Source organism: Orycteropus afer, unplaced genomic scaffold (assembly GCF_000298275.1).
Source record: "Orycteropus afer afer isolate SDZICR_OR568_19922 unplaced genomic scaffold, OryAfe1.0 scaffold00067, whole genome shotgun sequence".
Lineage (NCBI taxonomy): Eukaryota > Metazoa > Chordata > Mammalia > Tubulidentata > Orycteropodidae > Orycteropus > Orycteropus afer.
This window is the reverse complement of record NW_006921654.1, coordinates 2,937,201-2,960,342: the sequence shown is the minus strand read 5'-3', so window position 1 is coordinate 2,960,342 and position 23,142 is coordinate 2,937,201. Positions and strand designations below refer to the sequence as shown.

The 23,142-nt window shown below is 51.8% G+C and overlaps 2 protein-coding genes across 2 annotated transcripts in view; one reads left to right on the top strand and one right to left on the bottom strand.

The window, feature by feature from the left end:
* TK2 (thymidine kinase 2) overlaps positions 1-885 on the top strand; it is a 35,985-nt gene extending 35,100 nt beyond the window's left edge. Inside the window, exon 10 of the mRNA XM_007940218.1 lies at positions 787-885. Within this exon, the coding sequence (XP_007938409.1) occupies positions 787-885 (99 nt within the window). The remainder of the gene's footprint in view (positions 1-786) is intronic.
* Positions 886-16,462: 15,577 nt separating this feature from the next.
* Positions 16,463-23,142, bottom strand: part of BEAN1 (brain expressed associated with NEDD4 1) — a 34,786-nt gene continuing 28,106 nt past the window's right edge. Inside the window, exons 5-7 of the mRNA XM_042780878.1 lie at positions 19,881-20,210; positions 17,564-17,714; positions 16,463-16,802 (exon numbers count right to left, since the gene is read on the bottom strand). Coding sequence (XP_042636812.1) covers positions 16,463-16,802; positions 17,564-17,714; positions 19,881-20,210 — 821 coding nt within the window. The remainder of the gene's footprint in view (positions 16,803-17,563; positions 17,715-19,880; positions 20,211-23,142) is intronic.

The following is a 23,142-nucleotide window of genomic DNA, read 5'->3' as shown; positions in this document are numbered from 1 at the left end:
TGGGATGTGGCCTTCCTTTCTTCAGTGGATGACACACAGCCGCGGGTTACCATTTCTCGATGACTCAGGGTCATCAGGAGGAACATCAGTTGCCATTCTGGTCTGTGACACGGTGACGCCCTTAGGAGGTGCTGAGGTGTGTCAGACTGTGTGCCCCAGACAACTAATGTCTTTGGGTTCCCGTGTTTGCTTTTTATGGTTACTTCTAACTGACGGTGATGTGTCGACCCTGTTGGGGTTTCCTTGCTTCGCATCCTCTCACTCTCTGACTTGCTGTTGCCAAGCCGCTTCCAACAGGGAAACAGATGCTTGAGGGGGTTACAGTGTGTGCACAGTATGGGAGCCGAGGAGAACCCACATGAGCTTCTGGGCATGGCTTTGGGGACGTGCACCTGGGCTTCTCACGTGTGCTGTTCCTTGCTACTCACGGCTTGTCCAGGCAGTGAGGTTCCTGGGAAGTGTACTGGAATTTTAAAGAAGCAAAGTCCGTATTTCCCTCTCTTCGTAGAAAATTGGATAGGATAAAATGGTGAGGAAAAAAAAAAAAGCATTCACCCCAGGGACAACTGTAGTAGATTTTGAGTGAAAATCTAGTTGCGAATGCAGACTTGACCCAGATTTGGGAGCCATTTGGCTCTAACTGTGCTTTTCACCTGCCTGTGACCTTGGGCTGCTCTGCCTCTCTGTGCCTCGCCTGCCTGCCTCAATGCTCCCCTTTCCCATCTGTGAAGAGAGGGTGACGCTCAGGTTGGATGCAGCTCTGTGACCCATGTGTTTAACTTACAGGTGATTGAGGCTGACCACGACAGGCAGAAAATGTTAGAAATCTTTGAACAAAACCGGGACCGAATCTTAACGCCAGAGAATCAGAAGCATGGTCCGTAGAATGGGAAGGGCCCATAGGACCACGCCGGAAAAATGCCTCCAAGCTACCAGGGTAGCTGTTAGGAGTAGTTTGGAAAAATTTGCTCTTACGAGGACTGTAAGTCTCACCAGATTTATTTGTCAGATGTCTTATCTCCATTGCCAGCATCTTGCTCTGGGCTCAGTGACAAATGGGACCCTTTAGTGTTCCCAGCCTCGTATTCCCCCGGTGGCTTCCCCCTTCTAGATCCCTCTAATTAAGCCCACAGGAAGAGCCACCTCCTTTGAGTGCCTGCCACATGCCCCTATCACGTGGGGATCTGTTTGTGTATTGCCTCTGTCCTTTCAGCCCACCCAGAAGGTTGAGGTAGTGGTTTGACTTTGCAGGTGGGGACACAGGAGCTCAGGGAGGTTCAGGGCCCCTCCAGGGTCATCCAGCCAGTGTGCGTTGGAGTGGACAGTGTTCAGACTTTGGGCCAACCCCAGGCCAGCATCCTTCTGCCTGGCTGCCTCATCCTGAGAGCTGTCCCCCACAGCCCTGCCGTTCCCTGCGGGAGACCCCCAATGTCTTCATGGGGAGAGCCCACAGTGCTTGGAGTGATAGAATAATTTTTTCATTAGCTGAGCAGTTCTTGAGGCAATCAGCATTTCTACACTTTCACCAAATTGTGCTGTGTTTGGCCCAAGCCTCATGGTTTGGCGGATTCCCAGCATGAGGCCCCTGCTGTGTTGACCACCTCATCGTCAGAACTTCAACGGCATCCTTAGGAGAATCATGTCTGGGCTCCTGAGTGGTGCTCGGTCTCCTTGGTGATGAAGGTCTTGCTTGAGCTGCTGCCCCTTCCTTGTTGGGGAAATCGCATTTGGCAGCTGGTTCCCCCAGTGCCAAGCCAGGGCAAGGGCTGGCTGACCTCGGCTCTCGAGGTTCCCAGACTTTGGTGTCCTTGTGTGAGGAGCTTTGCCCTTGGAATTACTGAGTGCTTAATGGCCCAGAGGGAGAGAAGCAAGTGGCCTGAAGTCTTCTTGAAATGTTTTTCCACCCAAGGAGACACCTTGGGCCAGTGAGCATGAAACCATCTTTATTGGTTCAGAATACATCTTGACTTTACTCAGCCATGACAGTGCACCAAAGACATAGCCATCTCTCAAATCAAGTAGGCAGCAGGGGAAAGGGAGAATATTCCTTTTGGAGAAGCCTGGACAGGAGAGTCGGGGTTTGCAAACACTGGCCCGTGAAGCACTGGGGCTCCTGATATTTTGGAGGTAGGCAGAGGGGCAGCAAGAAGGCTGCCTGCAAACACAGGAACGGGCAGCAGTGGACTTTGGAGAACCCTGCACGGGCCTCTGGTGGCAACTGGCGGTGAACGAAGAGCAAAATTGGTCGAGGACTCTGGCCCCACCTTTCCTGTTTGGGCCAATTCTTGATAGAATGAGGGACAGCAGCCAGTTGGGGGCTGTGTCTGTCAACACCTGCAGCAGCTAAGACATCAGCGACAAACCAGCAAACAGTCTGGGGCAGACAGAACCTGTGCAACCGGGAACCTTGATGTGCCAGGACCATCTTTGCAAGTGAATGGTCCAGTAGTGTCCCCCAGCTCAATGTCAGCATCTACTTTGGGGAAGTTGTGTTTCCTGTCTTGCTCTGTGATAGCCAGTAAATCCTTCACTTAAAACATGATGTGTGTTTTGGAGTACGTCCTGTGCTAGTGGTTGTAGCTCTCTGCAGCAGCCTTTTGCCATCAGGATAATGTGTTTATATATTTTTTACACACCGCGTTTCCCTGTGTGTGGGTGTGTGTGGGTCCAACAGAGCTTGCTCTTCTCCGCCTGGCGCCTCAGAGGGATGCTGTATGCATCAGAGTGGCTGAGGCTCACAGAGCTCTGGGCCCTCACGCCCCCTTCTCTTGGCCTCCACATCACAACACCCTTCCCACCCTGTAGGGAATGCCCTTGGGTCAGCCTGCCTCCCACTAGACGAAGCCCTGGGAACATGGAGACCCTCTGATCTTTGTTCTCCCCTGGGCTCCCATTAGCTTGGCTCCCAGGAGGCTCTCACTAAATATAAGTGAGGGGATTCACAGAAGAGTGAATGTAGACCCTGGGAAATGATGTCCCCCAGTCTGTTTGTCTTTCTCTGTTTCTCCTTCTGCCTCTTGCCTTTCCACTGGAGTCTCTCTGGATGAGAAGTGCCTCCTTGCCCAGGGGTGCCCATCAGTGCTATGGAAGGAGAGGCCTGGCAGTCTACTTATACAAAGATTACATAAGAAAACCCTGTAACTCTGTAACACGTGGAGTCACCATGAGGCAGAATTGGCTTAAAGATAGTATGTTTGGTTATCATAAACAAATCATAAATATGCATAAAGAATGAAAATACTGAGGGATGGAGGACCAAAACTCGAATAGAAACACAAGAAAAAGACATGAACAGAAAATTCACAAAATAGATATAAAAATGGACCTTAGATACAGGAAATACACCTGCTTCTCCTTATTAACTGTCTCATTACCTGACATTTAGCATTTTCAACAACAGTAAAAAAATCTATTTTTCATGTTAATGATGAGCACGTGGCAGTAACAGATGCCCTGGAGTGAGGCGAGAGTATGGCCATGATGGTTGAGGTTACATGCTAACTAGGCTGGGCCGTGTTTCTCGGAGGTGTGGCAGTTATGTAATGATGTAACTTGGCAGTTAGGTAATGATGTGGTCATCCATCGTTTCATTTCTGCTTAATGCCAGTTTTCGCATAATTACCTGGTCTTTGGAGTCTAACCGTTGATAAGAGAGGAGTGGGTGCATAATCAAATTCAATTAAAAATGCAGATGAAAACAGCACTGAGATATCATTTCTCATGTAACCGACTGGCCAGATCTTTAAAACACGTAAGACAACACATTTTGTTTGCAAGGCAGTGGAGAAACACCCATTCCTGTACGTTGCTGGTGGAAATGCGAATTGGTGGGACCATTCTGGAAGGAAATTTAGTAACACTTAACAAAACGACCTAGGCATTTATCACTTTATAAGACCTAACATACATCTGTAACATGAAAATACACATGCACAAGGTTTATTTATTGGAGCATTTATAATTGCAAAATACTGGAAACGTATTTTTCACATTTTCTGTTTGATGGTTTCTGGATATGGTAATGAATTGAGATGAAAGTTTATCTAATGGAGTTTATACATTCTGGTAGGAAAAAAAAAAGTCGTGGTGTTGTGAGGTGCTGTTGAGTCAGTTTGGACTCACAGCGACCCTTTATACGACGGAATGAAACACTGCCTGGTCCTGTGCTGGAAATAGGGCATGAGAGAGGCAAGTAGTCTGACCTGCACTTCACAAGGCGGAAGGAGGATTGTTATCAGCATCAACAGCCCAAGGCCGATTCCTATGAGATGAGGAGTCAGACCTGCCGCCACCCTCTAAATTTTAACCAATTCTGACACCAGCTGTCCTCCCCACAGCACTCTGTACGTCTCTTCTGGGTTTGACAGTTCCTTGTGGTGGCCACGCAGAACTCACAGACCATACTCAGTTAATTGGGTTTATTGAAGTAACTATCATTACTGTCATTCAGGCTCAGGAATGCTCAGGATACGGTTCAATCAGGGCAGCTGCTTCTCAGTCCTGTGTGTAGGCAGGTCTCTGGTTCTTCCCCATCCACCCCCAGGGCTTCTTGGGCTGGCAGGCCTCTGCCCTGCTTGGGTAAGTGTTACAAGGCCCTTTTAGCTCCGCTGATAAGTGACTGGAGGCACCCCACTCTGCCAATAAGCCTGGGCCTGAAGGTGCTCTCGCTTCATGGGCTAGGAAGCCTGGAGGCACCCTACTTAGCCAGCAGGCCGCCTGCTAGAGAGTGCTCAGCTTTCTTGCTCTGTGGGCTGCAGAGCCCACCATGCCATCTCCTGCTGGTGTCCTGCCATTTCCCTGACTCTGCTGCTTCCCATCTCTGGTGTTAGAGCTCTCTCTCTTGTCTCCTAGGTTTAGGAGGCTCCCAGCACAGGGACCCTGAGTCCAAAGATGCACATTCCACTGCTGGCTCTTCTTTCTTGATGGCCTTGAGGTCCCCCTTTCTGCTGGGATGGCTCATTTTAAGCCTAGTGGGATAGCAAAACTGACGAATCCGTTTGTTTGGGTTCCATACACCTCATTTGTGTTGACCTGCCCAATCTTTTGATGGGAGTTACAAGACTGTGGCTTCACAGTCCATATAAAGGCAATCCCTCACACCGTGTGTGCCGTCCTCACAATCATTGCTGTGTTTTAAGCCCATTATTGCAGCCACTGAGTCAATCCATCCAGTTGAGAGTCTTTATCTTCTTCACTGATGCTGTATTTTACCAAGCATGATGTCCTCTAGGGACTAGTCACTCCTGATAACATCTCCGAATAGCATGAGACAGAGTCTCGCCATTCTCACTTCTAAAGTTCATTCTGGTGTACTTCTCCCCAGGTAGATTTATTTGTTCTTCTGGTGGTCCGTGGTTTATCCAGTATTCTTCACTAACACTACAGTTCAAAGCCATCGGTTCTTCTTTGGTCATATTTGTTATCCAGTTTTCACCTGTGTATAGGGTAATTGAAAATACCATGGCTTGTGTCAGGCACACCTTAGTTCTCAAAGTGACATCTTTTTAACAGTTTAAAGAGGTTCTTTGCAGCGACTTCTCTGGCCCCTCTCAGGGACGCGTGAACCTCGCCTGGGCCCCTCTCGGGGACCCCTAAACCTCTCCCGGGAGCACAGAATAAAAATTTTTCTTTAACCCCCCCCCCCCCCCCCAAAAAAGATTCTTTGCAACAGATTTGCCCAATTTAATATGTCAGTTGATTTCTTGACTGCTGCTTCCATGGACATGGACAGTGGATCCAAGTAAAATTAAATCCTTGACAACTTCAGTCTTTTCTCCGTTTATCATGATGTTGCTTATTGGTCTGGTGAGGATTTTTGTTTTCATTGAATTAAGGTATAATCCATACTGAAGACTATACTTTTTGATCTTTCTCAGTAAGTGTTTCAAGTCCTCTTCATTTTCAAAAGCAAGGATGTGTCATCTGATATTGCAGGTTGTTAGTGATTCTTCCTCCAATCTTGTTGCCACATTCTTCTTCTTATAGTCCAGCTTCTCAGATCATTAGCTCAGCATTCAGATTGAATAAGTATGTTGAAAGGATATATCCTGGACACACACCTTTCCTGATTCTAAACCATGCAGTATTCCCTTGTTCTGTTTGAACAACTGCCTTTTGGTCTGTGTACAGGTTCTTCATGAGCACAATAAAGCATTCTGGAATTCCCATTCTTCACAGTGTTACCCACAATTTGTCATGATCCACACTGTCAAGTGCCTTTGCATACTCAATAAAGCACAGATAAACATTTTTCTGGTATTCTCTTGCTTTCAGCCAAGATTCACCTGACATTAAAAAAAAACAAAAAACACTGCCGTCAAGTCAGTTCCGACTCATAGCGACCCCTCCTTGGGTTTCCGAGGCAGTATCGCTACGGAAGTAGAATTGCCTAACCTTCCTTCTGAGGAGCGGCTGGTGGGTTTGAACTGCCAGCCTTCTGGTTAGCAGTCAAATGCCTTAGGCACCACACCACCAGAGCTCCCTCATCTGACATTAGCAATGATATTCCTTATTCCGTGTCTTCTCCTGAATCGGGCTTGAATTTCTGGCGGTTCCCTATCAATGTACTGCTGCAACAGTTGTTGAATAATTTTCAGTAAAATTTTACTTGTGTGTGGTATTAACAGTATCACCACTTGTCTGTCAGTCTGTTGTATTACGGTGGCTGGGGTGTTGCTGTGATGCTGGAAGCTATTTCTCTGTATTTCAGATACCAGCAGGTCGTCCACCATAGGCAGGGTTCAGTGGAGCTTACAGACTAAGACAGACTCAGGAGGACATGTTGATCTACTTCTGAAAAAAAACTGGCCAGTGAATCTTATGAATAGCAGTGGAACATTGTTGGATGTAGTGCCACAAGCTGAGCTCCTCAGGTTGGAAGGCACCAAAATGTGACTGGAAAGAGCTGCATTCTCAAAGTAGAGTCCACGTGAATGACATGGGTGGAGTAAAGCTTTCAGGACTTTTCATTTTACTAATGTGGTGTGTCTCAAAATGAGAAGAAACAGCTGCAAACATCCATTAATTGGAAGTATGACTCTAGGAAGATTAGAAGTTGTCAAAAATGAAACGTAACACTTGAAGATAGACATCCTAGGCATCAGTGAGCTGAAATGGACCAGTGTTGGTCATTTTGAATCGGGCAAACGTATGATCTACTAAGCCCGGAATCATAGATTGAAATAATAAATTTAATAGTCCCTGTTAAAAAGAACATTTCAAGATCTATCCTGAAATACAGTGCCATCAGTGATAGGATAATATCCATATGCCTACAAGGAAGATCAGTTAATATGACTATTACTCCAATCTATGCATCAGCCACTTGTGCCAAAGATGAAGAAATTGAAGATATGTGGGTTTTTGTTTGTTTGTTTACCAACCTCTGCAGTCTGAAATTAGTTAGACATGCAGTCATCAGGCATTGATAATTACTGGTGATCGGAAGGTGAACATTGGAGACAAAGAGCAGTAGTTGGAAATTGTGGCCTTGGTTATAGAAACGATGCTGGAGATGACGTGATAGAATTTTGCAAGACCAGAAAATGAATAAGTTTTTAAAATCTCTGGATGGAAAATTAAACTGAGCTGATGTGGTAGAGATGGTTGGTCTGGGAAAGCCTCTCTGAGAAGGTGATGTTTAAGATGAGACGTGAATAATAGGGAAGAGAAGATGGGGCAGGGTGGAGAGAGGGTGTCATGGGCAGAGTGAGCAGTGTGTGCAAAGCCTGTAGGGTAGGGGGGGCTTGGTGTATTCAAGCCTAGAAGAAACCAATGTGGCTTGGCTGCCGTGGCCCAGGGGTTTTGAAAGGGGCATGGGATGAAGTCAGAGGGGAGGTGAGGGTGAGCCTTTAGTGGCTTAGCATGGCCTTTGGGTTTTGTGTGCAGCAGGAGCCCTGGAGGGAATTGAGCAGATGACAGTCCTGAAGGGACTTGGGTTTCAACAGGCGCCCTCTGGTGGCTGAGCGGAATATAGGCTGTAGGGGAAGGGGGTGGAGCTAGGAGAACAGAATGAGGCTGGTGTCCTCTGGGACCTGGGGGAAGATAGGTGAGTGTGGTGACTGGAAGGAGGGGTTGGGTTCTGGACTTGAAAGGAGAGCTGTGGATTGAATGAGGGATGAGAAAAGTCAGGGTGATTCTACATTTGGGCTTCAGCGAGTGCATGGATGGTAGAGATGTTTCCCCAGGTGGAAAATGTGGAGGGGAGGAAGCATTGAAGGGAGATCACAAATTCCGTTTTGGCTTGGGGATGAGCTTAGTATTTTAATGGTCAGGAAAGAATGAATAGAAGTTAGAAGGGCAAAGAAAAAGAATGCACTGGCCTTCTCTACCCCTGGAATCCTCTGCCCAAGTTGCTCTCCGAGTTCTGGGAAGTGCAACAAGGATGCCAGGCATGGCTAAGCTGGGGTGTGGAGGGGCCAGGAAGTCCCCCAGAGACCCCTCTCTGGGTCACGCGCTGATGGGTGCTATCACACCTCACCTGACAAACTCTTCCCAGTCTCCTGTGGGTAGACGTGACCATACTCGCGTTACAGATGAGAAGCCAAGGCTCAGAGAGATTGAGTGAGGTGTCCTGACAGTAGGTGGCAGGGCTGGGGTTAGTACTTTGGTTCCTGTGCATGGGTTTGGCTGCTTTTTCCCCACCCCTCCCAGCCCCCACCATGGTCCCAGATCTCCAGTTTCTGCCTACAGCCACCTTTCTGCCAGACGTCACAGTCAGGATACCTGCCTCAGACCATCCAGGGACAACACAATCAGCCATTACCTGGGTGGTGTCCACGAGTGGGTACTGATTCCTCCAGTGCCCCCAGAGGGATGGAGTGAGTGCTGGGGGGCTCTCGTACATGTGAGGGAGCCTGGGGAGACCTCCAGAGCCCAGTGCCCCTTCTGTCTGGGCTGCCACCCTCACTGGCTGGCTCTGGCCCCATGTGAGGCTCTGGTTGTCCTTTGTCCTCAAGCCCAGGGTCAGGGAAGCCCCCAGGATGACTTGCAAGAGTTGGGGGTCCAAGGAGGTGGGAGAGACGCTGACAGAGCTCATCTATCTCAGAGGAGGTGCTGGGGGGAATGGCATCTGGGCCAGGGATGGCCTGCTCCAGCTTTGCTTTTGGCGATTGGGGACCTGGTGTGAGGCAGAGATGGCTGGGGACAGTGACCAGGGGCTGCCCCCCACTGCCATTGGAGGGGGCAACCATCTCATCTGAGAGTGGGCTGGGGGTTGGGTTCGGGTCCTGGAGTTGATTTCCCTGTGGGGTGCTCAGGAGAAGGTCCCTGGGGAATAGGGGTGTCTGGTGTAGGGCAAGGTCACTGTAGCAGGTCAGGAACTCCTCACTGTCCAAGCGAGTGCTGGCATGGCACTGGGGGCCCAAGGAGACCAGGCGATTGTGACGGGGACCGTTGGGGCCTGTCGAGGCCTCAGGCAGCTTCAGAGGCATAAGCAGAGAACACTGACCTTCAGTGCCCTCGTCCAGGGCCCTCTCAGACCCTGCCTCTTCTGAGGGGCCTTGCTGTGGTCCCCCAACCCCTGGGCTCAGCCAGGTGCCCCTTAGGCGGTTGCGGGCCTTCCCCAGCCTCCTCTCTGAGCCACGCCTGCTGAGCAGCCTGGGCAGTCTTTCTCTGTCTGGGCCGTGAACCTGCTGACCTGTGGTTCGGACAGCAGACTCACACCTGACTCTTGCCAAGAAGACCTCAAACACCATCTGCTTGGCATCCTCCTCGCTGATGGGCTGAACCAGTGAAAACTCGGTCTCGGAGGTGGCCATGTAGCCCAGCCTGCCCAGAATGGCGTCCAGTACGTATTCAGAAAGCACAGGCCGTACCCAGTAGGCAAAGCTTCCAGTGTATGTCTGGAACAAACAAGGGTGTTTGTAGAAAGTGGGACACCTCTCAGCAGAGTAGTCAAGAGCACCAGGCCAGCCAGGGCCAAGGCCAGATGCCCAGAGGCACTGGGGTTGAAGGCATTTGGTCCCAGCAAAGACTGGCCTATGTTACTCTCCGTCCCATTTTACAGAGGGGTGCACTGAGACCCAGAGAAAGGACTGGACCTGCCTTCAGTCACACAGGAGAGTGACAGATGGGGTGAAGCTCCTGGTATCCTGGCTCCCACCCTAATAGTTGGGGCCTGAGGGGATTAAAGTCCCTGCCACCTTCTCCAAACCCACCTTGCCCTCCCACCCCATCCCTAAGCTCTAGCCTCGCTCACCCCTTCCCTGTGAAGGCCCTGACCACACTAAGTCCTTTCTCACCTCAGGATCTTTGCATGTGCTCTTCCCACATCTGGAATATCCCTTCTTTAGCTTTTCCCTCGACTAACAAACAACCTGTGTTTCTTTAGATTTGAGTACAGCCTCACCACCTCAGAGGCCCATTTGTTTACTTGTTTACTGTCCATCTTTCCCCCGAGGCTATGAGTTCCACATAAGCAGGGACCCCATCTGCCTCAGAGTGAGGCCCCCAGTGCCCAGTCCAGAGCCTGGCACACAGTAGAGCTTGAGAATTTGGCTTTCAGAAACGGCATACTTGGCCTGCCTGCCGAGTTCCTTGGTCCCTTCCCTCTTTAAAGAGGCAGTGTTGCCTGGTGATCAGGAGCCACACTGGGTTTGAGTCCTGACTATGCCGCTTCCTAGCTGTTGACCACAGACAGATTGCATGAACCACTCTAGTCCTCAGTTTCTCCAGCTGTAAAATGGGACTAAAGTCAGGCGGCATAATGGGCATGGCTGCTCCCCACAGAGGCCGAGCCCTGCCCCCAGGTGAGCCCCCCCCCCCCCATGACAGCGCCTACCTTCAGGGACTTGATTTCCTTCCTCCAGGGAAACAGAAGCAGGTTGACAGAAATCAGCTCCAGGAACTCCAGTGCGGGCACCAGCTCAGGGCAGATGTCCTGGGCAGGGCTGGGATCCCCTGGGGAGGAGCCCTCCAGAGCAAGGGCCCTGTCCTCAGACAGACAGAGCCCCAGAGAGACCCCCGTGTCCAGGAGCCGCTGTGCCCTGTGGGTCAGGGCTGCCTGCCTGCAGACCCTGACCTGGCCGTCCCCTGCGCCTTCCCAGTAGTAGCTGACGAGGTCACCCAGGAGGGCGTCCACAGCAGCCCCGCCTGGGCTTGGGGGCTGGGGCCTGCTCATGGAGGCTCTGAGGGGCTGGATGCGAAGAGACTCCTGCAGGCCAGGCCCAGGCCATGCACTTGGAGGGAGTGGATGGCCGTCCGTGCCGTGCCACTGCACTTGGTCAGGAAGCTGAGGAGGAAGTAGGCTAGCAAAAGTGAAACTGCAAAGCAGCCCTGCCTCTGCCTGCCGCCCTGGAGTGCTCAGCTCTGCGCTCGCACTCCCTGACTCTCCGTGGAGCAGGACGGGTGGCCAACTCTGCCCCCATCCTGTCTCAGACACAGGAGAGCCAGGCACGTCTTTGCAGGCATCCTTCACACATTCATGGGCCTCAGAGCTTTGGTGGTGCCCCGCCCCCCAGCCCTCCTAAGGTTGTATATCTTTACAGAAACAGATTTCCTCATCTTCCTCCTTCAGAGTGGCTGGTGGGTTCAAACCACTAACCTTTAGGTTAGCAGGTAAATGCCTTAGCCACTATACCACCAGTTGGCTAATGTTGTTGTTATTGTTGTTATGTGCCGTTGAGTCAGCCCTGACTCATGGCGACCCCTCCTTGGGTTTCCGAGGCAGTATCACTACGGAAGTAGGATTGCCCAACCTTCCTTCCGAGGAGTGGCTGGTGGGTTTGAACCGCCAGCCTTCTGGTGAGCAGTCAAGTGCTTTAGCCACTATGCTACCAGAGCTCCTAGTTGGCTAATAGGGGTTGTGAATTTCATAGAGGGGGCAACATGACCATTAGTCCCATCTTCCTGGGCCTTGGGTCCCTTATAGTGCCCTTGTCTGGTGTTTGGGAACCTGCTGATAACACTGCTGTCGTTGAGCAATCAGCCTGTCCATTGCTGGCCTGGGGGGCTTCAGAGGCCAGCGAGACATATGTCTTGGCGCTTAAGTCACCCATATTTGGGGAAGCAGCCCTAGGAGCAGGAGCTGGCTGTGACCTGTGGTCATTGGCAGCCCATGAGGACCTAGTCCTTGACTATCATTTGCTTTCTGTGAGACTCCGCTGGCCTCCTGCACCTCCACTCGCCAGCAGGGCCATGTGTTACCTCATGTGCTGTGGGGCCCTGCTGAGCCCTGCTGCCTGGGTGTGGAGCTGTGTGCATAGATGGACACCACAGCATGGGGTGAGCAGTAGCTGGAGGAGACAGGAAAAACAGAGAACCCGGCAGTGGGATCCTGAGTCCTTCAGTTATGGGAACTGGGGCGTGGGGTGGGCTGGAGTCGGTACGGGGCTGGGCACTGTCACCATAAATGTTACATTCACACCCAGAGCACAGAGGTGGCACCTGGGAGGTGTTTAAATACCAGTCAAACCCATTGCTGTGGAGTCAGTTCTGACCCATGGTGACCCCATGTGTTACAGGGTGGAATTGCTCTGTGATGTCTTCTTGGCTGGGATATTAACAAGCAGATTTCCAGGCATTTCTTTCAAGGCACTGCTGGTTGGGTTTGAACCATCAACCTTTAGGTCAGCAGTTCAGTGCAAACCATTTGTACCACTTAGGGGCCTCCTGGAGGAGAGATTATTTTGCAAGCAGAGAGGAATGTGGTCTGTTTCCAGTGTATAAGCAGCTTTAAGAAAGGTCTCTGAGCTTTTTTGCGTACTCGGACCCTACACGTAGGCAAGTCTTCATTCAGCAGCCTGCCATGTTGCCTGCTGATCTTGGGACTGTTTCTGGACTTGAACTAGTGGCCGGCTTAATAATCTTTGGACCATGCCATTTTACTTGTCAATCTTGGGTTTGTCAGCCTCAGCAGCCAGCAGTTGCCTGAGTGAAGAGACATCTCCAGCTCCAGTGGGCTGGGAGCACGAGGTAGAGCTGAAGCCCAAGGTCAGGGGGCCTTCACCCAGACCCTAGAGCTGGCATTTTGAACTTGGACTTCTAGCCTCGTAAACTATGACAGAATCCCTGTTTGTTAAGACCTTCCCTGTGGTATTTTCCATTAGAGCAGCACCCAAGAACCAGAACAGGCACACTGGTGTCAGGCTGTGCTCAGAGGGCTGCTCCTGAGAACATGAGGTGTGAATGGGTTGGGCCTCCTGCCATAGCCCTGGGGTGAGAGACGAGCCCAGAATCAAAATATCTAGTCTGAGTAGTGGCAGCAGGAGCTGCGGGTAACAGGACTTGGAGGGGATGGGGGCCCCTACAGCTGGCCTCAGCCCCTCTGCTTGGTGCTGTGTGTCTGAAAGAGGAGCTGTGCCCTCTTGTCTCAGCCTCCTGCATCATCCTAGTGGACGTGACTTCTGCCAGGAGGGAAGGTGACAGAGGAAGGACCCACATTCTGTCTGCTAAGAGATGGTGGCCAAAGCCAGGGTCTTACGGAGGACCCGGAAAGGATAAAGAGAATTCATGCAGAGGGGAGAAGGCAACTCATTCTGGCCTGGCTACAGACTTCCTCTCCCGCCGTACTCCCCTGGTAGTGAAACCACTGCAGGGCCGAAAGCCAGCTGCTCTGAAGTAAAATGTGCAGCCCCTGACCTGGAGTCAGGTCCTGAAGTTTATGGCTCTTCTTGATAGTGGCCAAGTCTCAGTGACAAGAAGTCATGTTGCAGCCAGGTTAAAAGGAACAAAGTAACTTCTGCAAGTCACTGACTGCCCAAACACCCGTGTCAGCACCACACAGCTTCGGTGGCTCCCGCTCTTGAGGGAAGTAACGGAAAAGGATTGCAAAGCAGACTCATGGCAACCTGTGGGTGTCAGAGCAGAACTAGGCTGCACAGGGTTTCCAATAGCTGATGTCTTGGAAGGGGTCTCCAGGCCTTTCTACCGAGGCACCTCGGGCTGGACTCAAGCTTTTCAGTTCACATCTGAGCAACGCTAACCACTTGTGCCCCGTGAGCTCTACCAAAAAAGCCATACTCACTGCCGTCGAGCCAATTGTGGCTCGTGGGGTTTCCGAGGTGATATCACTACGGAAGTAGATTGCCCCATCTTCCTTCTGAGGAGTGGCTGGTGGGTTTGAACCACCAGGCTTCTGGTTAGTAGTCAAGTGCGTTAGGCACTAGGGCACCATGCCACCAGAGAGCATGCGCCGTGTCCCCCACCAACCAGAGAGCGTGCGCCGTGTCCCCCACCAACAGACAGCGTCGTGGCATACCCCCCCCTGCCACCACCCCCCCAAATGGAGGCATATTTTTAGTTTGTTGCTGTTTGGTGTTTCCTTTCTTACAAGTTTCAGATGACATGACTCCTTGAGCACTCTGGATAAGCTACTGCCTGCTACATGTTTATTGATACACTATAGTATGTTTATTTTGAACACAGAATACACGGTTGCTTATTTAGTGCCTAGTCCAGGAACAAGAAAAGCTGTTCAGCTCCATCCCTCAAACACTGATGAGTAGGTTTATTTATTGATTGGTTAATTTTTTTTTCCAAGCACTCGCTAGAGTTGCAGAAGCAGGAGTCTTATCCCTGGAGTGCATGTTAAAGGCTATACAGTGCAGCAGAGATTTTTTGCCTAGAAAACAGTACACCTGAAAGGTGGACAGAACTGTTTGTAAACAAGGCCCCTCCCCCAGGTGGAGTCGGGGGCTGGAGGATGTGGGCGCTTGCCATGCGACAGAACCTCCAGATGGATTCCGCACGGTTCTGCGTCAGAAGACATTCTGCCTCTACAGAAAATAAATCTTAAGATTGCCCTCTTTGCCATGCCCCTGCTCAAGGAAAACCAAAACCAAAACCAAACCAAACCAAACCAATTGCCACTGAGCTGGTTTCAACTCGTGGCGACCCCATGTGTGAGAGTAGAGCTACTCTGTAGGGTTTCCTTGGCTGTAATCTTTACGGAAGCCGACTGCCAGGCCTTGCTTCCGTGGAGCTGCTGTGTAGGTTTGACCAGCCAGCCTTTAGGTTAGTAGCCAGTTGCAAACCTCTTGTGCCACCAGGGCTCCCTGCTTAGGAAAAGGATGATTGCTAACTTGTCTTAGCCCTTCATTGGAGGAAGTGAAATCTGGGAGAGGAGGGTTGGGGGCGATGCTGCTTAAAGATGGGGGCCAACAGGTGGGAGAGGGAAGGTGGACAGGACTGTGGTTCTCTGTCACTGGTGATGCTGGCAGGACCAGTCCTCACAGAAGCTGGGCCACCACCCTGTGGCAGGCTGGGTATTTGGGAGTCGGTTCTGTACCTCCATGGTCTCTGATGGAAAATGCTGGAATTCATCGGCCAAGATCTGAGCCTCTCTGCAACCAGACAGACTGCACACATCGCCTCCTGTGGCAGGGCCCTGACAGGGAGGCTGAGACACACCCCTGGTCTCTCATGGTGGTGCAGCAGTGTCTTGGGGACTCGCACCCTCTTTGTTTTGTCACTGCAAACACCCTGAAGGGGAAGAACAGCACATCGACTCCAAGTTCCCAGCTATGAGCCATCCGGGAGGACGGCACCAGCTCCCGGGGTTTGGCTCCAGCTTGTTTAAGGTTAGGCCACAGGGTTGCTGGGCACATATTGAATGAGGTGCCCTTTTTCTGCCTGGGAGCCACACCCTGGCAGCACCACAGCCAGGCCACCTGGAGAAGGGTAGTGGCCTCGTCTCCTTTATAGATTCTGTTTTGGGCACTGCTAGTGGCTGGATTGGCTTGGGAACAGCTATAACCCACCACCACCACTATATACCCAAAGGCCCTATCCATTCCATCCGTTTGTGGCCTGGGTGGGGACTTCTGCAGGAATTCCGCTAGCACCACCAGGCTGAAGGTATTGGGTTAGGAGGGGGCCGGATGGGCTCAGTGGGCCTCTCAGTTGTGCCCACGCCCCAAGACCTGGGTCCCCCACCTGTAAGTGGCAGAGTGGTGATGTGTGGCTCTGTTGTCCTAGAAACGAGAGATGCAGCTGTCCCACCTCCCCAAAGGAACAAGTGAGCCCTGGGTGGGGGTCAGGCAGGAGCTGACCTGGGGCAGGTGAGCAGGTTCTGGACAGAGCCAGAGTTTCAACATGGCCTGCCAGGTGAGGACGGGTGAAAAGGCCCAGGGAAAAGGCAGCCCGGGGGATGGGAGAAAGCCCATTCCCTCGTCACCTGCACCCCAAGTATTGCCTAGAAAGGCACAGCCAGGCCAGGGAGGAGGAGATAGTGGCTGGGAGCATCATTTTTTTTTTAACAAAACCTTCCCAGTTGGGTTTTGTGTGGGTGTGGTGGGCCTGTGGGTGTGTTTGTGTCTACACATGTGTGAGGGGTGTGTATGTGTCTGCACATGGGTATGTCTGGGTACTTGTCTGTGTACATCTGTATCAGTGTGTATGTCTGTGTGCGTGTGTCCCAGTCGTGCATATGTGTGTGCACAGGGGTGTCTGTGTGTGTGCCCATGTGTGCCTGAAGGGGTGCCTCAGCCCCGAGAGACTGGCAGGACCTGGTTGCCAGGGTCATTTACACAGTCCTCTCTGGGCCTGAGGCTGGGGCCCGGGTTGGGACAGCTAAACCCTGGCAGATCTTGGGTCCTGGTCCCAGCCCTGGCAGTGGTAGCGGGCCCCCTGGGGGGCCAGCCCCACACACAGCCTCATAAGGAGGCAGGGTGTCCATAGAGATGGTGCAGAGGCCACTCTGGTGCCAGGTGCTCGGCACCTGCTGGTGTTGGCCGGGGCTGTGGCCGCTGCCGGCATCAAGGGGGCTGTCCAGTGGTGGGCAGGAGTCTGTCAGCGAGTAGGGCGGCGGTGCATCCGTAGGAACGTACAGCTGAGTGGCCCCCGGCCCCATACATTCCTCGTAGCTGTAAGAGAAGAGTCTCGCTCAGGGCCCTGTGGACCCTGGGCCTTGGAGGGATGTTGGGAAGTCTCTCCCCAGGGACTCTCCCCAAGGACTTCTAGCTGCAGTGAGAAGCTGCCCTGGTCCCCAGGGGGAGCCTTGTCCACACTGGCTCGAATGGAACCGCTGAGACCTGGGTTCTGTCCTGCCTCGGCTTCCAGTGGCCTGTGGGAACTGCGGCAAGTCCTGACTTCCCTAGGTCTCAGATTCAACACAACGGTAGCTGCCGCCCTTTTATGGAGCATCTTCCAGGCCCATGTAGGGTTAAGGGCTCTGAGTGTGTGGGTGGAAGCTGTGTCAGGCTCAGGTCACCCCTGAGCTGCCCATCTGTTTGGCTCAGGAAAAAGTCCCCTGGTCTCTGAAGTCACAGACACTGGGCAGGGACACACCCCCAGCCCCAGAGCCCTGGGAGCAGGGAGTGGAGGATAAAGGTTGATGAGGGGGAAGTGGCTAACTGTCCTGGGGCTGAGGGGCCTCCTGGTGGGGAAGTGATGGAGCCCCCCCCCCCCACTTTTCCCTTTTGAAGTATTACCTGGCAGGAGAGGCCCCCAAGGCCCCCAGAGACAAATTCCCCAGAGGACCTGCTGGGTTGGGAGGGGCGAGAAGGGGTCTACACCCAAGATGCTTTCTGCGTTTACACCGTTTGGGGAGGAGGTGCTGGTTCCTGTGGTGGAGGTCTTTGCCCTCAGGCCTCCCATGCCCTCCTCTCCCATGCAGCCTCCTTACCCTGGTGGAGAATCCGGGTACAGCTCCTGGAGCACCGTGGCATCCAGGTCCCCATCAGAGCTGATGTCCAAGGGTGGGGGCCAATCCTCGTCAGGACTGCAGGTATAGCGCATCCTGCGGCTTGAATGGCTGTATGTGTGCCCCTCAGACACTGCAGGGAACAGGCCATCAGCCTCAGGCCAGGGCCCAAGGAGGGTCCTCAGGAGTCGACCCGAGGCCACCGAGGCTCTCATCTCCCCACCTGACTGTCATGCCCTCGCCAAGCACAGCTGCCTTCACCGCCTGAGCCACAGCCCTAGAATGTGGGCACCAATGCCGTGCTGGGCTTGGGGCCACTGAGAGGAGACAGAGTTGGCCCTGCCCAAGTGGAATTCTCAGGGTGGCAGGGAGATGGCTCAGGGGACAGCCTGGTACCAGTTGGTGCGTCAGGAGCTTTGACAGACGTAGCACTGAGGCTGGAGGATCAGAGACAGGGCTGGTTCAGCCTAGAAGTCTAGGAGGGCTTTCTGGAAGAAGGGCTGCCAAAGCTGTACTTATCTAGGAATTGGCAGTCAGAAGAGGCGCAAGCCAGGCAGCAGGAACAGACAGCTAGAGCCAAGGAGGGAGAGGAGAAAGTAGAGGACCCTGTGGACAGGAAGCTCTGAGCTGGGGCATGAAAAATAGGAGGAGGGTGGTGGGGAATGAGGGCTGCAGAGGGAGCTGGTCAGGCCCACCCCTCACTGTTCCCCTTGAGGTGCCCCGGGGAAAAAGGGGCCTCTGTGGTGAAACAAATTTGCTCCAAGTCACATACCAAATTCTCCCAAGGTTTGCACCACGGAACTGAACATCAAAGGCTCTGAAAAGTCCTGCAGTTAGCTAAGAAACTCTGTCCACCATTGTCTAGCATTGGATCTCAGAATCTTATTTTCTTAGGCCCACTAGGAAATGCTGATGGAGCATAATCTATAGCTGAGGTTCAGAGAGGCCTAGTAACTTGTCAGAGGCCACACAACAAGTCAGTGGTAGGGAGGGCCAGAGAGCAGCTGGATCTCCTTTATGCCTCTACTTCTCTGGTCCTAACATGTCTGGTTGTGGCCGCGAGACTGTGTGAGGTGCAAAGATAGCGGACATAGAGGTTCTGCCCAGGTGGCTCCTCCCCTCAGGGGGCAGGGCCTCTCAGATGAGGATACTGAGGCTGAGGACCACATACACGGATCAGTGTAGGGTGGGAATTCATGCATAGTCTGTATAACTCCAAAGACTGCTCTTGCCAATCCCCTAATCCCCTTGCCCACTCATGATACCACGGGGAGTGGGAAGGTCTGGATACAAGACTCTACCCGTAGGTGTAAACCCAGGCTGATCTACGGACATGGAGAAAGCTCCCAGAAGAAAATACTCCAGACGTCTGGATGACAGGATCATGATCCCTATTTCCTTCTTTAGATTTTCTGTATTTTTAAATTTCCCCCACAATTAACACATACTGCTTTTCTACTGGGAAGAAGGAATCCAATAGCTTGCTGTTGTGAAGAGGTGAGATGAGGTTTGTTTCCCTCCCGGGCACCAGCTGAAAGGTGAGAATTTCTGAAAGAACTTCAAGGAGAAACTGGGGGAAGATGAAAGCACACAGGAACAGGGCGTGGCCACAAGTTGAGCCATTGTCTCTGGTGCCAGGGTCCTGTCCCTGCCAGTGCTGTAGGGAAGGGTCCTTGGGCTCTGGGTTGGGTCCTGCCTGCAAAGCAGGAGGTCCAGGCTGTGCCCTGGGTAAAGCTAGCGTGGGTGGCCCTGGCGCGCGGGCAGAGAACTGAGAGGACTCGACTCAACTGCCGTTTGCTCTCTCTGTGAGCTGTTTTTCCTTGGGCCTTCAGAGACATAGCAGTGAGTTTGGTTTTTCTGTTGTTCAGAGTCTTGAGTAGTAGGGGGAATTGAGTGCCTTGCACCTAGGTCAGTCCCAGGTAACAGCTGGGCAGAGCTTGTCAGGAGCAGCCAGCCAGACCCCTCCTTGCTGCCTCTGAACTTCTCCAGTTGCCCTCTAGCCCCTCTCCTCTCCTAATTTCCACACCAGCTCAGGCCAAGAAGGTCCAGAACGCCAGGAGCCCCGCCTTCCACTTCATGGAAGATGAAACATCCCTACCCTTCTCTTCACCAAAATTAGCATTGTTTAACCCAAATGCAAGGTGACCGCTCCTTGGCAGGCCCTGGGAGAGTGAGGGGAGGTTGCACCCAGGCTCTGGGACAGGGGAGCTGCGCTCACACCCAGCCCCGGGAGAGGGGCGGGGAGCTCACACCCAGCCCCGGGAGAGGGGAGGAGAGCTCATGCCGGGCGGCAGCTCACCGTAGCTCTGCTCCGGCTCTTGGTGTCGATGCCAGCGGTGGTGGTGGTGGTGGTGGTGGTGGCGGCGGTGGCGGTGGCGGTGGCGCTGGATCCGGGCTTGCCTGTCCCTGCGGATGCTGCCGATGATGATGGTGATGCAGGAAAGGATGACCACCACCCCTATGACTGCGCTCGCCACCAGCACGGGGGACACGAGCAGATGGCTGTGCTCCAAGTTCTCCGAGAATGTGGAGTAGAAGTAGTCGGTGCGGTTGTATTGAGGTACTGTGGACAGACAGACAGGACACTGAGCGGCGGCCAGGCTCTGCCACATGCCTTCTTCCTTGACTCCTGCCCTGAGAGTCAGTTATCACTAAGTAAGCGGAGGCCAGCCTGGGCTCATCCCATGGACTCTATCCTGTCTGTTCTGGGCGAGGGCGAGGGAGCCCACTCACCTTACTGCCTACAGGAGCCTCTGGTAGCTAGGGCTGACCTTCCCTCCTCTTCTCTGAAGTCTTTATCCCCAGAAGCTCAACTAACTCACAGATGGGGAAAAGGAAGCTCAGAGAGGGCAAAAGACTTGCCGAACGTCACACAGCAAATGAGTGGCAGAGCTGAGGCTTCAACCAAAGATTCAGTGCCTGACTCTACTTCACCAAGAGGTGAGCTTGCAAGGCCAGCATGGCTTTACCGTGGTCTTGGGAAGGGGCAGGGGTATGCAGGGGATGAAGTACGAGGACCATTTCTGCTGGCCTCCTTCCTCAGAGTGCTACACCTACCCAAGTGACTAGTACAGGAAAGTCGGGCAAGCCCAGGGCTGTGGCAGCACCTGACACACACACGTTAGGGGGCTGGGTAAGATCAGAGAAGACTTCCCAGAGGAGGCAAAGCTGAGGAGATCTTGGAGGGTGAGGGTTAGCTCAGTGAAGGGAGGGGAAGGCACTCCAGACAGACGGAGAGCACAAACATCAGGCGTGGCAAGATTCCAGGGAAGAGTGTGGGCGGCAGGAGTGTGTTGTGGGATGGTGTCGAGTTGGCCCCATGTGACAAACTAGAACTGCTCCACAGGGTTTTCTAGGCTGTAATCTTTATGGGACCAGATCAGCAGGTTTCTCTCCTGTGGAGCCACTGTGTAGGCTTGAACCACTGACCTTTTGGTTAGCAGCTGAATGCTGAACTATTCCAACACCAGGGGCAAGAACATGTGGAGGGTGCAAAAGCCCCCTGAGGGCCCTGAGGAAGGAACCCCTGGGATCCTTGGTGACTTTGTCCTCCTACAGGATAAGATGACGGGGTGCTCTGGGCTGGGGCTTCTGGGGGAGGGTCAGGGGTCAGCCGGGAGCACCAGCTGCCTCGCTCAGGGACAGCCACCACACCTCATTAGTGAGGGCCTTGGAGCTACTTAATTCTTCCAGCTCAGTCAGGCAGGGATGCCCCTTTTCCAGACGCACAGACTGAGGGAGCAATAGAGAAAATCCATGAAATCAAACGTTCCAAAGATCAATAAAGCTGACAAACTTTTCACCGGATTGACCAAGGAAAAAAGACTCAAATGATTAGAATCAGAAATGAAAAAGGGGACCGTTACAACATCTGGGTAAACGATACATAACAAAACATTCACACTTCAGCCATTGTCACATGTCCAATTCTGTGATGTTAATTACGTTGGCTCTTTTTGCAGCCCTCACCACTATCTGTCACCAGTCTCTGTTAGGGTACTTTTTTTTTTTTTTTAATTTTTGTTGTGATTTGAGTGAAAGTTTACACAGCAAATTCATTTCCCACAGTGGTTCATACACATATTGTCTCATGACATTGACTGGAGTTCCCCACAGTGTAACAGCTCTCTTCCTGCTTCCTCCCCATAGTTACCTCTTTCCTGTGTCCTTCCATCCCAAGCACTTCTGTCCCCCAACCAGGCTCCCTGTGCATACACTGCCCTTCTGTTCTCCCATGACTGATCTCTGCAAGGAGTGTATCTACCTGATGTAAGTGTTCAGTCCATATGCCAGTCTTCTGTTTGTCTGGAAGCCACAGGAGTGAGTTTGTTTCCAGACCTGAAGGGCAGCGAGAGGCCATAGTCTCAGGGGTTTCACCAGGCTCTATCAGACCAGCAAACTTGGTCTGTCTTTTTTTTATTTTATTTTATAATTTTGACTTTTGTTCCACATAGTTCTCCCACTCTATCCAGGATCTCCTACACAGATCCTCCTCTGAGTGGTTGACAGTGGTAGCCAAGCACCATCTAGTTCTTCTGGTCTCAGTCATATAGGCTGAGGATTGCATGGTCTACTAGTCCATTGGACTAATTGTTTCCATGAGTCTTTGGTTTTCTTCATTCTTCTTTGCTTTGGATGAGGAGAGACCCATCGTTGCATCTAGATGGCTGCTTGCAAGCTTTTAAGATCCTAGTTGCTACTCACCAAAGCAGGATGTGGAACAATATTTTTGTGCAGTATGTTATGTAAATTAAGCTTGAAGGGGACTTTTTTTAAAATTGAAATGTATTTTAATGAAAGAGAAGCCATTATTTATTCTGACCTTACAGAAATAAAAAGGATTACAATGGAATACAATGAACAATTGTATGCCCATAAATTAGATAACTTGGGAGAAATGGACAAATGCCTAGAAAGACAGAAATTACTGAAATGACAAAACTCTTAGAAGAAAACACAGGTGTCAAACTTCACAACCTCAGATTAGGCAGTGGTTTCTTAGACTTGACGCCAAAAACACAAGCAACAACAAAACAGACCAAAAACCAAAACCAAACTCATTGCCGTAGAGTCAGATCTGACTCATAGTGACCCTCCTTGGGTTTCCGAGCCAGTATCACTATGGAAGTAGATTGCCCAGCCTTCCTCCCAAGGAGTGGCTGATGGGTTTGAACTGCCAGCCTTCTGGTTAGTAGTCAAATGCCTTAGGCACTATGCTACCAGAGCTCCCACAAAATAGATCAGACACCATCAAAATTCATATGTTTGTACTTCAAAGGACACCAGTGAGGAAGTGAAAAGACTCCAACCCACAGGATGGAGGAAAATGCTTGTGAGTCACACATTCCTCCTGTGAGACTATCAAAACCACATAAAGAACTTTTATTTTTCTTATTTATTATTTTTTTTTATTGTGATTTGGGTGAAGATTTACAGAGCAAATTCACTTTCCCTACAGCAGTTCACATACACTTTGCCTCATGACATTGACCACAGTTTACCACAATGCAACGGCTCCCCTCCCACTTCCTCCCTGTAGTTACCTCTTCCAGTGTCCATCC